The sequence below is a fragment of the Mucor mucedo genome (genome assembly GCF_025094135.1).
Source record: "Mucor mucedo strain NRRL 3635 chromosome Unknown EV154scaffold_54, whole genome shotgun sequence".
Lineage (NCBI taxonomy): Eukaryota > Fungi > Mucoromycota > Mucoromycetes > Mucorales > Mucoraceae > Mucor > Mucor mucedo.
Genome location: NW_026252338.1, coordinates 192,093 through 209,120, shown reverse-complemented (window position 1 = coordinate 209,120; position 17,028 = coordinate 192,093). Strand labels below are relative to the sequence as shown.

General features: G+C 35.7%; 10 protein-coding genes across 10 annotated transcripts; 7 read left to right on the top strand and 3 right to left on the bottom strand.

The window, feature by feature from the left end:
- Positions 1-154: 154 nt before the first annotated feature.
- EV154DRAFT_421971 (uncharacterized protein) lies at positions 155-646 on the bottom strand (the record flags this gene model as incomplete). The annotated part of the gene is made up of 1 exon (XM_051596063.1): positions 155-646. A coding segment is annotated over one exon (492 nt), but the record flags the coding sequence as incomplete, so codon positions are not given.
- A 23-nt stretch (positions 647-669) lies between these two features.
- EV154DRAFT_538390 (uncharacterized protein) lies at positions 670-3,187 on the top strand (the record flags this gene model as incomplete). The annotated part of the gene is made up of 7 exons (XM_051604270.1): positions 670-721; positions 2,295-2,341; positions 2,432-2,621; positions 2,753-2,846; positions 2,978-2,998; positions 3,023-3,045; positions 3,111-3,187. 7 exons carry the CDS (start codon positions 670-672, stop codon positions 3,185-3,187), a joined length of 504 nt encoding a protein of 167 aa, XP_051456972.1.
- A 692-nt stretch (positions 3,188-3,879) lies between these two features.
- EV154DRAFT_421872 (uncharacterized protein) lies at positions 3,880-4,546 on the top strand (the record flags this gene model as incomplete). Its single annotated transcript, XM_051596058.1, has 3 exons — positions 3,880-3,993; positions 4,047-4,253; positions 4,313-4,546. 3 exons carry the CDS (start codon positions 3,880-3,882, stop codon positions 4,544-4,546), a joined length of 555 nt encoding a protein of 184 aa, XP_051456971.1.
- EV154DRAFT_250266 (3-oxo-5-alpha-steroid 4-dehydrogenase-domain-containing protein) lies at positions 4,362-5,818 on the top strand. Its single transcript, XM_051594608.1, has 2 exons — positions 4,362-4,508; positions 4,563-5,818. The coding sequence occupies exon 2, from the start codon at positions 4,787-4,789 to the stop codon at positions 5,681-5,683; it is 897 nt and encodes a 298-aa protein (XP_051456970.1). The 5' UTR covers positions 4,362-4,508; positions 4,563-4,786; the 3' UTR covers positions 5,684-5,818.
- On the bottom strand, positions 5,699-6,099 carry EV154DRAFT_511289 (uncharacterized protein). Its single transcript, XM_051601796.1, has 2 exons — positions 5,985-6,099; positions 5,699-5,927 (listed from the first exon to the last, which is right to left on the bottom strand). The coding sequence occupies exons 1-2, from the start codon at positions 6,073-6,075 to the stop codon at positions 5,761-5,763; spliced, it is 258 nt and encodes an 85-aa protein (XP_051456969.1). The 5' UTR covers positions 6,076-6,099; the 3' UTR covers positions 5,699-5,760.
- Positions 6,100-7,455: 1,356 nt separating this feature from the next.
- On the top strand, positions 7,456-8,330 carry EV154DRAFT_511288 (uncharacterized protein). Its single transcript, XM_051601795.1, has one exon. The coding sequence runs from the start codon at positions 7,486-7,488 to the stop codon at positions 8,254-8,256; it is 771 nt and encodes a 256-aa protein (XP_051456968.1). The 5' UTR covers positions 7,456-7,485; the 3' UTR covers positions 8,257-8,330.
- Positions 8,331-9,298: 968 nt separating this feature from the next.
- On the top strand, positions 9,299-11,700 carry EV154DRAFT_444501 (VTC domain-containing protein). The gene is made up of 5 exons (XM_051597058.1): positions 9,299-9,369; positions 9,433-9,758; positions 9,824-10,023; positions 10,079-11,565; positions 11,618-11,700. The coding sequence occupies exons 1-5, from the start codon at positions 9,309-9,311 to the stop codon at positions 11,644-11,646; spliced, it is 2,103 nt and encodes a 700-aa protein (XP_051456967.1). The 5' UTR covers positions 9,299-9,308; the 3' UTR covers positions 11,647-11,700.
- Positions 11,701-11,786: 86 nt separating this feature from the next.
- On the top strand, positions 11,787-13,183 carry EV154DRAFT_511285 (MT-A70-domain-containing protein; the record flags this gene model as incomplete). The annotated part of the gene is made up of 4 exons (XM_051601794.1): positions 11,787-12,343; positions 12,402-12,461; positions 12,515-12,877; positions 12,938-13,183. Coding segments are annotated over 4 exons (1,129 nt in total), but the record flags the coding sequence as incomplete, so codon positions are not given.
- A 405-nt stretch (positions 13,184-13,588) lies between these two features.
- On the top strand, positions 13,589-14,366 carry EV154DRAFT_465592 (uncharacterized protein). Its single transcript, XM_051597698.1, has 2 exons — positions 13,589-13,674; positions 13,732-14,366. The coding sequence occupies exons 1-2, from the start codon at positions 13,595-13,597 to the stop codon at positions 14,309-14,311; spliced, it is 660 nt and encodes a 219-aa protein (XP_051456965.1). The 5' UTR covers positions 13,589-13,594; the 3' UTR covers positions 14,312-14,366.
- A 1,013-nt stretch (positions 14,367-15,379) lies between these two features.
- On the bottom strand, positions 15,380-16,973 carry EV154DRAFT_590216 (uncharacterized protein; the record flags this gene model as incomplete). The annotated part of the gene is made up of 4 exons (XM_051606865.1): positions 15,380-15,492; positions 15,660-15,822; positions 16,050-16,339; positions 16,400-16,973. 4 exons carry the CDS (start codon positions 16,971-16,973, stop codon positions 15,380-15,382), a joined length of 1,140 nt encoding a protein of 379 aa, XP_051456964.1.
- Positions 16,974-17,028: the final 55 nt, after the last annotated feature.

Sequence of the window (17,028 nt, the reverse complement as noted above, 5' to 3'; positions counted from 1 at the left end):
ACAATTGCTCCGTGTAAAAAAAAGAAAATTTCAATCCAAGAGGCGGGCGCAAATTAAAAATAATGAGACTATACTTTGTGAACATTATGAACAGTTTAAACTGAGAAAAAGTAAAGGTTATTACTAGCACATATTGTGTTGTTGCATATTCTTTTTATAACAGGTTTTGAAGGGAGTTTTCAGCTTGAAACGATGAGAGGTCTGCACAAATCTGTTGCACAACTACAGGCCAGAGGAAATGTATGGAGTCGAAGCTACTACGAAAGTGTGATTTCCAAATGTTGGCCAAGGTGTAGAGGATAACGTTCTGTACCGTTAAATTTGGTTTTTGGAAGTATGAGATGGTTTGGAAGTTCAAAGTAAAAATTGCAGCGATTGTATTTGATATGCTGGTCGTAAGCCCAAGAAATTCGGAGATAATAGCTTTCCAAATGTTAGCCTTCGAGGGGCAGTAAAAAAGTACATATTTTGATGATTCAATCGAAGACAAACAGATTTGGCATTGGGCGGAATTAAATTTCTCTGGGAAAATTTGATGCGTATATCGACGAGAAAGGATGAAACGAGTCAATAGTCGGTATATAACATTCCGTTGTACTGCCACTAGTGTCAGGTTCCAAAAGAGGAACCATTTCTGTGCAGATATACGAAATAGGCTGTATTGTAACTATGATTTATGTCGCTATAGTATTGCCTCTTTATATTTCTTGTTCCGTTGAGGGTAAGTGCTTGAAATTGGTTTGTCCGCGATAGTCAGTGTCCGTAACCAACGATAGAAATCTACCGTTGAATTATTTGTTTGATCCGTTTGTGATAGTTGACATAATGGCTGAAAGAAGGGAGTAAGTTGAATCGAACCATTTGCAAGAAGATTGTCTATCATTCTGGGCGAGTTACCCCATTGGGTGTTGAACGTGGCGGGATTTTTCCAATGTAGACAGTGTCGTACTGGACTGTCACTCACCAATAATTTGGATGCTTTTTTGGGAATCTTTGGTTGTTGAAAGATAGCTTGGAGCGGTAATACGAAGGCCGTGGCGTGGTTGAGCGTTGTAAGATACACCTTTTGCCAAAATGATGTCGCACTTTTTTAAAAAAGAGTGTCCCACTTTATTAAAAAAACAGTGTCGCACAATTCAAGAAAGGATTGTCGTGCCTTTTAAAAAATCGAGAATGTCTACACCTACGTCTTTTTTTTTCTACGTGCTTTTTTATGCGCCTGTTTTTTAGTACTGTGAATACGCCTGTTTTTTGGTATGTGAAGGCTAAAACATATGAGTGATTAAATATACAATTAAATCATCCTGACGTAAGCCAGCTCTTGTTTATCAGTTTATAAATAAGACTTGCGCCCACGGTCTTTTGATTATAAATAAAAATTAAGTCATCTCCCTTCTTCTCTTCATTTTTTTCTTTTTTATTCTTATGCTGTATAACACCATCTTTTTAAAGAGAAGTTTTAAATATTGGGGAAAAGGTTAGTTAATAACAGCTTTTGTTTTCTATAAAAACACTAAAATATTACCTTTTTATTAAAAAAAAAAAGAATAGACTCCCATTTTTTGTTATCACGGCTAGAGCTAGACTTCTCGATATGATGAAGACTTTCCCATTACCCGTTGTAGGCATTGTAAGCCTGTATCTTACATTACCAACCACGGTGGGTCAGAATATAGAGTAGTAAGCCGTCTTTAGGTATCCGCTGATGGATCGAAAATATGTAAGAAAAGAATGGATCATGTGAATCTAAAAATTAGGTAGGTATAGACATTGTCTGTATTTGGGAGCTTTGGAAGAAAGTCTTGGAGAATATGCAAGCAAAGAACGACACAGACATATACAGGTATGCACAAATTACGTCTGCCATTGTTAATTAGTATATTAATTTTTTTCAATAGCTTAAAGAACTTGAATGTTATCCAACTTGGAACCAAAATCGGCTCTAAATCAACAAGGAAATACTATCCTAAACATTTGATTGACAAGACGAAAGTGATTTATCATAGAAATCCCTGACTCCTTTGTGGAAGACCACGATTTTTATAACAGGATTTTCGATACGATAGTAAGTAATACTTTTAGTTTATGGAACAAATTTCTTTTTATATAGATATTTAACATTAGATTATTTAATTTATAGACACTTGCGGATGAATACTCTTCGAATGAGTTATTAGCGGAAGTATACTTCTCAGTTTTCAAGTCAAATAAGCCTTTCATGAATTTCTTTCATGCTGTGGTTCAATCATTGTGAGTATTTGAATTAATAATTTGAACTTATCGCGTCCATATAGCTTACTGTTGCTCTAGTGTTTCTGGATTGTTTATTGAAGACAGTCATGTTTACAAGCTTGAAACAAGCTACAATCATCGAATTATATGACCGCTAATCGATCCTTTGTCAAAAATGATTGAAACAACAAGATTTCAGCCCGGAGAAGTTCGATTGCAGGCCATTTGTGATAAATTGAAGCTGCTGCATAAAGATGATAAATCCTACTACAATGCTGATGGCATCATGATCAACAACAAACACGAGATAGAAATTGCCATTGTTGAAACTACAGGCCCTTTTCATTTTCCAAACATCCCAAAAGAGACACAGGATTACATTAAAGCTGGTTAGTGCATCAGCAGCGGTGCACTAAAAGTAGTCACTACATTTAATAAGTGGTTATTTTCAGTGAAATGTGTCCGCAGCGATTGCAATGGACTAGTGACAATGCTTCAGTGCATTGAACTTATGGACTAGTGTCAATGCTTCATTGCATTGACCGAAATTTTCCCTACGGAGACTTCGGCACCTTCAAAAAAATCGGTGTGTTCTTTATTCAAGTAACACGTATGTATCTTTTTCGGATTTGCATATGTACCCAACTTTTTAATACTCGTTTTATAGCCACCAATTTGAGAATTTGGCGAGTATCAATGCCACACAGCAAGTTGTACATCAAAAACTGTGTAGACTCGGTTGAAGTGCCAACAACTTCAAGAAACAGTGAGGAAATTTTGAGAAAATTAGTCAATTCACTCTGGTTCATGAAGGTATGTTATTCATTTTTATTATAGGACGCTCTGATGTCGTGTTTATAACCAATGCTCTTTATTAGAAAATAATAATGGGAACGTACGAAGCAATAGACGCTTTAGAAAATTCCCATATCAGAAACATGAAGATAAAGCCTAGAAAAGCACCTGGTTATGAAGACATTGGTGAAATCCAGAATAATTTCAAAAGAAATTCTGTCATCAAGCTTCCTAATGTTTACATCCAAAAGACAGACAGGCTTAGCATAAATAGTTCACCTATTAGGCCTATTGATTAATCATCTTTTTTTATGAATAAAATAACCTTTAATTTCTGAATAAATAGCACAATCGCCGTAGTGAATCTTATTAACATGATCACCACAACGTGAGCTTACCTATATATAATTAAAGTCCAACTGTTACAAACACAATTGTCATAAATTCAAGTATTTAACACAAATACTATACACGCCACCTTTTCTTAAATTTTGAGAGTTTTACCTACAAATGAAGAAGCTGAATGTAACAAATGGCCACAAGAGATTTTCGATACGAGAAATAAATAATTCACGGTGCAAATTAATTAACAGCAGCTCATATGAGAGAAAACACAAGAAAGCAAAAGAGATAATAAATAGCCTACAACAATATACATGATAAACAAAAAGAGTTTTCCATACAAGAGCTTCTCTTAAGGGAATGAGCTTGTGATGACCTTGCTCCAAGTTGGAGTGTTACAAAACCACCATATTTTTTTTTGGAGTACCGCCATTTGGCACTGGGCACAAAAGGACACACAGAAAAGCACCTTAAATTTAAACAGCGTCCTTTTCAACCAACTTGGCATAAATGGAGCCCGATGAATACTACGAAAGTATCGAATTACACATTAGATGGTCAGACAGACAAGATTTGATCTTAAATGTATCACCGGAAGAAACAATATACGACATCAAGCAGAAGGTGAGATTATATATTGCTGATTTTCACTTGTTTCTAAAGATATAAAAAAATAGATTCGGCAATCGTCAAGTAGGAGCGAAAATAAATATATTCGATTAATTCACAATGGACGAGTGTTAGAAGATGCAAAGCTGTTAAAGGAATATGGTGTTGGTAAAATAAATATTACGGATTCGAAAGCCAAACTAGAGCCGCCTGCACCAGTGTATTTCCATTGCTCACTGTCTGACTACACACCTGAAACACCAAGCTTAAAAAATGTATGCCTCATTACACTTGATGTTTTATATGCTAATTTTTTTTTCTCGCTGCCAAATAGAATCAACCTCAAATGATTCCACCTACAGGCTTTGATAGATTAAGAGAATCAGGTTTTACAGAGGAAGATATCCGGAATATCAGAACTCAATTTCACCGACTACATGGCACACCATTTGATGAAGGACCAACAGAAGAGGCACGGAATTTGGAGGAACAGTGGATGGATAACACAGGAGAGACATTACCAGACGGAAGTAAGTTGGAAAGTATTGTTTTCGTGTGCTGGAACTAAAAGGTTATACATATAGCCATTCAAGGAACCTATAAGGAGATGATGTGGGGTCTTATGCTCGGTTTCTTTTTAGGGATAATTTGTCTATTTTGGTTTCGAGAATCTGTTTTTTCAAGAAGACACCAAATGGGTATCATTGCTGGTATTTTAATCAATATTTCATTTGGCGTTTTACGTGTTTACTATTAAAAACGTTGTCCCACCCTGACTTATTATTCGCTTTTTAATCTTTTACACACAATGTATCTTATTACCTTCATATCTTCTTGCTTGCTGATACTCAGTTTTCTAAGCATATGTGTCAAAGTATTACCAGAATTACATGCTTCTGTTCTATCCTACGGAAAGCTGAATTTACACAATGACAAAAAACCAACAACAATGTGGGCAACTCAATTATCAAAGCTAATCGTACCAAAGCATTACTTTAGCCATTTTTATGTCATCGGCCTTGCATTCGCTTTGCTCTCAGCTATTGAATTAACCTACTTACAATTATGTCACCAGCCCTTAATGTTGATAAGGGTTTTAAAATATGATAATATGGAAGGAACACAACGTCTAGATAAACATGCCTGTATTGTGGGTTTCATCATGATGACTTTACATTTAACAAGACGTGTATATGAATCGTTCTGGATTGAAAAGCCTAGTAAAACGGCAACTATGCATTTCTCCCATTATTTAATAGGCCTTGGTTTTTATGGTGCCATGGTATTTGGTACTTGGCTCGAGGGACTTTCCTCATTAGGTAAACCTCAAGTAGAAACACACTTATTTTCTACAATGGTGGCCATTATTCTGTTTGTATATGCTTCTATTCATCAACACAAATGCCATGTCATTTTGGCATCCCTGCGAAAAGATACTGACAGCGGATATACAATCCCCAGAGGCGACTGGTTTGAATGGCTCGTTACACCCCATTATTTCGCCGACATACTAGTTTATCTGTCACTCTGCATACTTTATCGTTTCCAAGGTCATATTCTATTCTGTGGTTTGGTATGGACTATCACCAATCTTTCAGTTGTAGCTAGCGAAACGAAATTATGGTACCAGGTCCACTTTCCAACCGAAAAATACAATTTAGCCTTCCCTAACGGTCGTTGGAACATCATACCAGGATGTTATTAAATAAACGTTTACATGTACTTTTAATTGTTTTTTTATTGTACAAAAAGGGGTGTATGTGGGTTGTGTGGTCGATGCTTCTATTTGGCCTTGGTAAAACGGTAAGTGAAACGCTTTCTGGTGAAGGCAAATTCTCCCAACTTGTGTCCAATCATTTCTTCAGTTACATGTACTGGTAAATAATCCTTTCCATTGTGTACTAAAAACTTGAGTCCAACGAACGACGGTAAAATGGTACAGCTACGAGCTAAATGAAGGCGTTAAAAGCGTGCCTAGAAGAACAATGAATGGACAGGACATTTACCTTGAGTTGCAATGGGTGTACCTGCTTGAACAGCTTGTTTCAACCCAGGGAATGCGACAAAAAATGGACCTTTCCAAGCTGCACGAGGCATTTTATATATAAATGTTGAAAAATATATTTGTAAAGGGGGAGGGAGGGGTGTATGTGTAATTTTGGTTTTTGAAAGCCACCCCGGCTGTGACCGTTTCTTCTGCTTCTCTCAAATTAGAGTTTTGCTATTTGCATTAATCAATGGCAACCTTAGCTTTTTACTTAGCATAAAAGCTCTTCAAATTCTACAGCTTATAGGCAGACAAAGATTTAATTTATTTCAAAAAATGATTTACCTTTCTCTTACCGCATGCGTTGTTTTAATCAAAGGGGAATTTCGTACTGAATAATATTTCTTTCCCTCTGTGATTGTTCATACATATACCATTGCATATATTTCTAAAATAAGAACAATGTGAATAAACAAGTCTTTCACACTGTCAGTTGTACTTCCCTTTGATATTGGTTTTATTCTTTTTTCGACCTGGTCACAAGATTTACGCTCATTGTTAAAAACAGCGTAGGATTAATCCTGCCGATATATACGTATTTCGACTAAAGTTCCAAAAACATGGTTTTTCTTCATTGGAATAGTTAACAACATCACATTTTTGGAGTTCCAAGGAGTTGAATTCAAATTGATAATTCCTTATCCGTTTATGGTTGTCAGTATCTAAGGTCTAATAGAGTAGAAGTCACACTCATTGTTCAAGACGTTTTTATTAGCTTTTTATTTTCTTGAGTTGATTCCGGTTAGAAAACGTGAAGAAATACCGAATAGGTCTTAAGTTTTTTTTTTTTTTGCACTTACCATTTAAAGAACATGATTTGTTTAAATAAAATGAGATCTAAAAACTAGTTGTATTATATTTAAATCAATGGGCAGCACGCTCTACCGCAACTAAAAGAATTATGTTTAATTGCCTTACTTATTAGAAAAAATAAATACCCCTGTTTTTATTGTTGTTTGAATAAATCGGATCGACAATAATAAAGACCACATGGAAATAACACGCGACAGTAATAAACAAATGTATATGATTTAAAGCTGTCGATCATCAACTTTAAGCAGTTTTTAAGATAGCCTTTTATTTTTCTGGAACGCATTGATTGACATGCGGTTTATTGAACAAAATAATATATGACCTCATTTAGAGTACATTCTGGAAGGGAAGGTGCCCTTATAACATTCATGATCTGCTATCAAGCACCAAAGTAATTTTAAGAATGTAGAATACTACCAAATTATATTATGCGGGCTACAAATATATTGGAAGAATCGAATTAATCAATGCATATTATTATATATATATTAAAATAACCGACCAGTTGGCATTAGCCATTAATAGTATTCATGTGAGTGCACAAACTAAAATATTATCTTGACCTGTTGCACGCATTATACTTACTATAAAAAGGGTCCACACTCTATAATTTTCTTTTTTTCTGTCAAACATCATCCTTTTTAACAATGTATTTATCCAGATTCGTTCCTTTTCTTATTTCTGCCTTGGTAGCTTCTCAACAGGTCTCAGCTGTATCCGTTCATAACTGGTGGGATATACCTTCTGGATTTGGTAACATCAAAGAGATGGTATCTTCTATTCGTGTACCCAAAGGTTCCGATCCAGTTACTACTTATTGGGAGGCCAACGGATTTTCTGTTGGTTATATGGGAATGCAAGCCAATTCTGCAACTGAGCGTCGTGTATTGTTCTCTGTGTGGGATAATGGAAAGGGCAGTACGGTTGATCTGGTGAAAAAAGGCGATAATGTTACAGCGGAAGGGTTTGGTGGTGAAGGTACTGGTGCTCATGCCTTTGTTAATGCCATGTGGAAAACACAAGACACTGTATATTTTAAGGTCACAGCTCAAGTAGACGAAGAGAAGAATGGTTCAACCTATTCTGGTTATTATAGTACCGATCTTGGAACCACATGGAAACTTGTCGCAAGTTTTTTCGCTAACGAGCAAAAGTTCTATCTGTCAGGACTTTACGGTTTCTTAGAGAATTATGGGTCAGATCAATCCAAAATTCGTGAAGGCTACTGGGGCAATTTTACTATCACCAACACAGATAACAAAAAGTCTAAAATTGATACAGTTTCCTTCACTAAAACTACACCCAAGTCGGATGCTGATGTCTGGATGCAAAAGCAAGGTCTTGGTCCTAACAAGGAAGTATATATGAGAATTGATGGTCCCAAGAGTGAAGGTATCTTTAAGCCTACCAATCCTTGATGCTATTTAATCTGATACAATTAAACGTTTTATTTACACAACTTAAAAATAAATTTTACTTCAAACGCTTTTATTTATTTTTGGACAATTTGAAAATATATTACTAAAGCCGTATAACTATTGTCTTTGATGTCATTGATTTTTTTAAAAAAAGGTGCTTGGAAATCATTTTAGTCCAGCTATGTTACTGACAGGCCTTTTTTTCCGGGCCTGTGTCGACGTTCTACTTATAACTTCCAGTTTTAACAACACAGAAACATCAAGCAATAAGTTTTGGGCATTTCTTACCAATCTTTGAAATTTCTTCAACAATTCAAATAGTTTTTGACCACCTGGGATTTGCAATCGACGCATGGATATCTCTGAAGAGTATGTTGTTTAATTGTATCAACTTCTCGAAATGGATAACATTATCTTTTAGCAAAAAACATACAAAGATTAAGTATAAAAGGCTCGAGGATGAATTGTAATCTGACCGTAATAACGTCTACAGAGTTTTTGGACCGTAGCCGAAAACGATTAAACATCAAGCACCTAAATCAGTTTTGAATAAAGCTTGGTGATGTCATGATAGTTCTTCGTCGATAAGATTTAGTCATTGTTCCCACCAGAGATTCTGGAATCGATGAATTTAAAAAATCAAAAAATACAGTCTTTTTTAAATAGATGATGCTAAAATTTTCAGCACTAATAACATCAAAAGTAACGCCACTCTCTATTGCAAGATATGGCGGGAATACATTAACGTGGATAAAAAGCTGATGGTAATTTTAAATACATTGTCAATGGAAGGAAGACTCGCAATTTCCAATATAACATTGTGTTCATCTTAGGCATCATACTTGAATTTTTATTGGCCCGAATTGTAAAGAAATACTTGCACTACAAACAAAACGCCATATGTCGCACAATAAATCTATCAAATATTTGAATTATGTATAGGGAGATTTAGCTTAAGCAATGAGCCAATCATCGGAGAAAGATGATCTTTTTAAAGACATTTTTTTTTTTTGACAAAACTAGTTTCATAACTCTTTTGTATCATTTTTAAGATGAAATTTGGCCACACTTTAAAAACGTCATTAAATCCTGAATGGACATCGTTTTATTTGGGCAAGTAAACAAATATCTTTTTTTTTCCTTACTATTGTATCTGATTACCGGAGCTTTTTATAGACTACGACGCACTAAAATTAATATTAAAAAAGAAACTTCCCAATGTCGAATGGAAAGAAGAAGATGAATCGCGATTCGTTGAAAAACTTGAAAAAGAATTGGCAAAGGTCTACAACTTTCAGCGGGTCAAGCTGTCTGAAATTACACGACATATTCAGGAAGAGTCCATACAGGTGGATGATTTATGTAACAAAGAACACCCCGAGGAAGATGATTTTACTGCCTGTGAAATAGAACTAAGCCGTATTATCGCTGATGTTCACGACTTGGCTAAATTTACTCGTTTAAATTATACCGGCTTTTTAAAAATTATAAAAAAGCATGATGTAAAAAAAAAAAAAAAAAAAAAAAATGAATGAAAATTATAACTTTAACACTAATGGTTTGATAGAAAGTGACGAATTGGATTATCAAACCCATGTTTAGTGTACGTCTAAACGCTAAACCCTTTTACAAAGAAAACTATGAAGCCTTAATTATTCGTATTTCTACTTTGTATGATCGTGTCAGAACAAGAGGCAAAGAACGTGGTGGTGATTCTGGTGCTGGTGGAAAACAATCTGCATTTGTCAGAAATACAACAAAATACTGGTAAAGAAAACAGGATGATTGTGTCTTGATTGATACATTAATTGTGTTATAATAGGGTACATCCGGATAATATCACTGAGTTAAAGCTGATAATTCTCAAGCATTTACCTGTTCTTGTATTTAATCCTAACAAAGAATTTGAAGCTCAAGACTCTGCAATCAGTAGTGTCTATTATGACAATGATGATTTCGAACTCTATATGGGTCGTTTAGAAAAGACAGAAGGAGCCGAAGCAATCCGTATGAGATGGTATGGAGGTATGGATACAAACACCATCTTTGTTGAGCGTAAAACACATCATGAAGATTGGACAGGAGAGAAATCTGTCAAGGCAAGATTTCCAATCAAGGAGAAGTATTTAAATTCTTTTTTAAAGGGTCAATATACCACTGAAGAACTGTTTGCCAAAGCAAAAGATCAAGGTAATAAATCAGAAAAGGAAATCGAAGAAATGGAGCAGTTAGCTCAAGAGGTGCAATACTCCGTCCTGAAACACAAATATCATCCCGTTGTACGTACGTTTTACAATCGTACTGCTTTCCAATTGCCTGGTGATGCTCGTGTACGTATCAGTCTTGATACTGAATTGAGTTTAATTCGTGAAGATAATGGTGACGGTGTGCAGCGCTGTGGTGATAACTGGCGTAGGATGGATATCGGTGTAGATTATCCTTTTAAGCAATTACCGGACTCCGACATCTGTCGTTTTCCTTATGCTGTTCTAGAAGTAAAGCTTCAGACGCAATTTGGACAAGAACCACCTCAGTGGATCCTGGAGCTTGTCAATTCGCATCTTGTAGAATCTGTACCAAAGTTCTCCAAATTTATTCACGGTTGCGCTACTCTGTTGGAGGATAAAATTAATGTCTTGCCATTTTGGCTACCTCAAATGGAGATTGATATAAGAAAGCCTGCAACAGGTGCATTTGGCGTACAAAGACCTGATGCTATTCACAGCAGTTCTACATCCTTTGATTCTCTTCCTGGCGATGGGTCCAAATTAACAACTGACGACAGTGTACAGATAACAATGGCAGAGGCAACAGAACACACACCACTTTTACCACCCCGACCTAAGAATAGTGATCTCGAGGCAAATCCAAGTGGTTCTGGTCTTTTAAAGAAACTGTCTCCTGCAGGTCTTCAGACCGTATTTAAGAAGTCCAAAACGATTTTTAAAAGAAGAAACTCCACACTTAATGCACGTCCTGTTGAATCCCGTTCGCGTAATGTTGTACCTGTTGCTGCACCACCTGCTAAAACATTTTTCGCAAACGAACGTACATTTCTTTCCTGGCTTCGCTTTACGTTATTATTAGGTGCCTTAGCCATAGGTTTATTGAATTTCTCTGACCATGTTGGACGTGTGTCTGCAGTTATTTTTACATTACTAGCCTTGATTGTTATGATATATGCATTGTATACCTATCATTTACGTGGAAACCGTATCCAACGTAAAGAGCTTGGTGATTTTTCGGACAAGTACGGCCCTGCTGTTCTTACTTTTTTCATGGTTATAGCTGTATCAATCAATTTTTACCGTAAGTTACTATCACCATGCTATCGTTAATATTTTCTAACAAATTTATATAGTCCGAATCACATCTGAAGGTTTAGAGTAAAGAATATTTTTTATCATTTTCCAAAAATAAAGGAATGCTTTTCAATGTAACAAATCCAACTCATTCAATTGGTCAGCATCTGTCGCGCTTTAAGTTGACCTAAAATATCATCAATAAAAAAAAAATGTTTTTGAAAGGATCATGTTTGACATTATAGATTCTGAAAAATGTTTCTCTCAAGACATTTCGCCCTACCGTTTAGTAACTGGAGAATTCGATGTATGTGAACCATATTTTACTGCTAAAAAACCAACAGCAGAGCCAACAAAAAAGCGGAAAAAAGCAAACACACCGAGCATTTGCGACATTGAAACACAAAAGAGACATGAGGAGTTACGACCACACTTGATCACTTGTTTGGAGGATTTGCTCAAAGTGTGGTACTTTACAGAAATTAAACAACCTCGAACAGTAAAGACTGTGGAGGTGGAAACAATCGATTTTCCAAGCATGCAAGCCATGGTCGAAAAAGCACGCATAAAATTCTGCTCTGATGAGGATGCTGATGAATTTGAACTGACTGGTCCAGTAACAACGGAGATAGACTTATTTGGAGTGTTTAATCTTATTTGCATCAATAACCAGCCTATATTAAATATGTTAAGAATAACTCCTGATTGTCAATACATTATTCCGCCAAAGTCTAGTTTTTTAATGGGCTCAATAGCAAATACCGCTGCACAGCTGGGTAATTATGGTAAATTATGGACACTCGCTTCGAAACAAAAACAAACCCTAAATCATCAGATTTTCAGTTGAAAAAATAGGAGGAGCAGATATCATAGTGATGGACCCTCCATGGCCTAATAAGAGTGGTAATATATATACTAAAGGAGAAAGCTAAAGACAGCGTAATTAATTTAAACAGTATCAAGATCATCAGAGTACGGTACTCAAGATATCTACGATTTGTATACTATCCCAATTTCTCAGATGATTTCATCCAAGGATTCGATTGTGGCAATATGGGTCACAAATAAACCGAAATTTAGAAATTTCATCATCAACAAACTATTCCCTTCATGGAAACTAGAATGTGTTGCCGAATGGGTTTGGCTTAAGGTCACAACGCAGGCTGAGTGCATCTTTCCCATCGACTCAATGCATAAGAAGCCATACGAACAATTAATTATAGGGCGGCCAATTAAAAAGCGTGAATCATCCCTTCCAAAAATTCATACTATAGTAAGTGTTCCAAGTGTGCGACATTCCAGAAAACCGCCTCTTCAAGGTACTTTGTTTTTACTTTTCCATTTTTTAGTCTAAGGATATGTGTTGATTATTTAACTAGATATTTTGTTGCCTTACTTGGACAAAACTGATCCTGTATGTGTCGAATTATTTGCTCGTTGTCTTATTCCTGGATGGATAAGTTGGGGTAATGAGTGTTTAAAGTTTCAACATTTAAACTATTTCGAGAAGCAAGAAGCTTCATCTTAATTTGTTTAAAGAGCTTTTAATAGACATTTGATAAGAAAAGCACACATCAGATATGCACTTTTAAATAAACAATATTAATATGTTGTTTACATCCACATCTTGCTTTCGAAGGTACTGTTTTTCTATCTAGCTATCAGAAGCGTTGTAGTTATTGCTTTTTCCTTTTATATTTGCACAAAATTACTTTTTTCATACAAATCAAAGCATATCATGCAGAATGATCAACAGGGTAAATACGCAAATATTTGTAAGTTAGATATCTACGAAAAAAAAGATCTTCAAAAAAAAAAAAAAACTATGCAGTGTACCCGAGTTTTTTTCAACAGGTGTAGCAAGGATGAATTGTATTTGTATTAGTCCTTTGTGGTAATTCATCACGCTACATATTTTTTTTTGTACACGTTAGGATTAACGCATTGCATGCATGATCAATAATTTGTAGGTGTTATCTTTATAAATAAAAGGGCATTGATGCTCTTTTTTTATTATTATCATTTCGACACCAAAAATGGCACCGATTAAAGTTATAGGAGCAAGCTTTGGAGATTGTGATACCGATAATTTAAAAACAGCTTTAAATACTTTAGGGTAACATACTAATTATAAATATTAAACGTGAGTTTCATGTAACAATTTGTTTTAAAGATACAAAACACAGCATATGGAAAGTTTTTTTGAAGATCCTAGCCTTTCGTGCGATGAATTTTACGATGCCTATACGAATAGAAAGGAAGCGGACTGGGATGCGCTATATAAAAATTATGATGCAGTTGTGGGTTGGATTGGTGCCTCATTTTATAAGGATTTACTTGACAAGTATCCTGATGCTAAAGTAGTAATGACTGTGCGTTCTGTTGATAGCTGGTATCTATCTGTAAAGAATACAAGTGCTACTCTGGGTTCAACCTCTAGTCATCCTTTCCAAAAACTCTCTACAGCCGTATGTCTGGATGGATGGATTCAAGATCCGGACAAATTTTCACAAGAGGAAAAAGTAAAGCAAATGTATTTGGATCATCTTTCTAAAGTGAAGGAAATTGTACCTGCCGGACAATTATTGATGTTAAAACAAGGAAATGGTTGGAAGGAAATTTGCAAGTTTCTTAATAAGGATGTGCCTGATACGTCCTATCCTAGTGCCAATCATGCTATTGAAATTGAAAGATACTACATTCCCTCTGAAAGACCTCATTTGATTCCAACTATTAGAATTACAACAGTTTAATTAGGTTATATATAATATGTTTCGAATAAAACGTCGAAATAAACCTTATGTGGATGTTAATCAATATATGGGAGTGCCAGTATAACTTAAAAAGTTTAATTTATCTACTTGTGCAAAGGTAACAATTGTTATTACTTACAAACCAAAGACGTCTTTTTTGTTGCATGTCCCAATGTAGGTGCCAAGATAAAAGGTACTTTTATCCAAAACCATTAATCACAAAGAGAAATTGCTTGTCAAGCGCGTAGACATATTTAATAAGTCAGGACGTTACTTGCATCCGACATTGCACTGTCTTTATTGCCTTCTAGCACCTACTGGAAGTCAGTAATAGTTACAAAAAAGTATTGAATGTCTTCCAAAACAGTAACATCCATAATCGTTTGTAAACGTAACAGCTTATCTTGAATTTTCTACAGCACCATCATCTTGTGTGTTATGAGCTAGTACACTCAAACTTGGCCTCTACAACAGTTCTCAATTAGACAAATGTTCTTTCTTTTTCTGATTGTAGAACCATTTGATTAACAATCTTAATCAGAGGATTTTGAGCATCTACTTTTTAGACACCGTTCCCCGTTCCTTTTTTTCTATGGACATGAAGACAGGAAATAACAGGCAGTTTAAATAGTTTAAAAACACATATTTTATTAAGATTAGAAAGAAAAGATACACATTAGCCACTCTAGAAGAGTGTTGCCTAGGAATGACCACGCAGAGGCTTGTATCTATGCATTCCCTTCATCTTTTTATCAAGCAAAAAGTGAGCGAAAAGAGAAAAATCCATGAATCTTTGGTATAGAAAGAGAGTGAACCGACATGAAATACCTTCCTTTAATTATCACATGTCTTATCATGCCGAAACTTAACGAAAGGCATCGCCTATACACCATTAATAGGCTGAATCAAATGGTATTGATAACGATAAACTGCCCCGGTTAAGGAAGAAAAGAGAAAGTACTACTTACATTTGGGTAGATTTTAGAAGCACATGTGATATACGGCTTTAGTGTATTTATGATTGTGTATAAACTTCCCTCTTAGTTAACACATATATTTAAGACGAACTTAGGCATTGTTGGGAACATACGTATTTCGTGGATTATTATTATACAGCTGAATCTGACGTATAGATTCTGAGTGAAATAGCGTATTTAGATGTTTTTTGGGACGCGGGTAATCTATGTATAATGTATTTACTTTATTTTATTAGGTGTTTATAATAAGCCAACGGCGACAATTAAAAAGAAAGCAATAAGAACGTTAACTCCTAAAGAGATGGTAGTAGAAGGAGCCATGTCAGTAGCTGAATCGTATTTAGAGGGAGGAGGGGAAACAGCATGATAACGAGGAGGATCTGGTGAGTCCAATGTAGGGTATACCCAAGATTCTTCCCAATAAGGATGAGGCTCATTAATACATTGGTGGATTGGCATCACATTGAAGCTTTTTTGAAGCTGAGGTAACCATTTTTCTGAAATCATAATTGTCGCATTACTATTTTCATGTTGCTAATACAAATTTTAGTTTTTTTGCTTTGATTTACTTTTGGAATGATTCAAATTACTTACCAAGGTTATATGTCCATGTTCCGTATCATTGTTTGTGGAACGATTTTTAATCCATGTTTTAAAATAAGCATCAATAACGTCAGGTTTAAGATGACCTCTACCCTTCATGACAAACTATCCAAAAAGTCAATACATGTATTTTAGTCTGCAGTATTAGTTTAGCTTACCAAATTCCAATCATTTGAATCTTGATCCCAGAGAATGGTTCTCATACCCATTTGCCATGCAATAGAACGAACACGATCATCAACATCACCATAAGGAGGTCTCCAGCATTTCGGTGTGATACCAAGTGATTCTTTAATAGCCTTCTGAGTCCAATAAAGTTGTGCAACTACTTCTTCGTTGGTCAAACTTGTCATTTGAGGATGAGACCAGGTATGAGAGCAGATAGTGTGACCATCATGTAAGGCTCTCTGAGCAGCAATAGGGAACTTGACGAGATTGGAACCAACGACTTTTTTTTTTTAAAAAAAAAAATTAGAATAGCTGTAAAATTTTTTATAAACCAACTTACAGAAAAGAGTTGCCTTTTGTTTGTTTGCTGAATCAACAAGGAAATTGTAGAACCTTGGCTGATCAAATTCCTTATCTTTTTCAGTAGTAGGATATCCAAATTTGTATGGGCCATCGTCGTAGTTCAGCCCCCAGTCACCCTTGTTAGGACAAACATAGATATCTTCAGGAATAAATGCGATTTTGGGTTTTTTACAGATACTGGCAGACCACCAACAATCGGGATCCTCCAGAGCATTATAATGAGTTATGTCTAAAACCCAATCTTTAACTGTACGTGGTATAGCGGTGCCCACTTTTGTGAAATCTAACTGTTTGATGACGGCTTGCACCTCAGGATGGTTGACTGGTGGCTGCTTATTAGTTTCCGGGTAAGCTTTCAGGTTGAATTTAAAGCCTGACTTGGGGAGCGGTCCAGCCTTGATATCTTCTTCATAAGGGTAGCCTTTAGCTATGTATTCGGGGCCTTTTATCTTGGAAAGCCAAACCGGTGAAGTTTGAATATATTCTGCTGCAACTACTTGCGCTGGCGATTCTGCTTCTGTAGGTGTTGCTGCGTGGGCTGCCGTTGACATAACGGTCAGTATCGCCGCCATGTATCCAATAATCATTTTTTTCTGCTTGTATAAA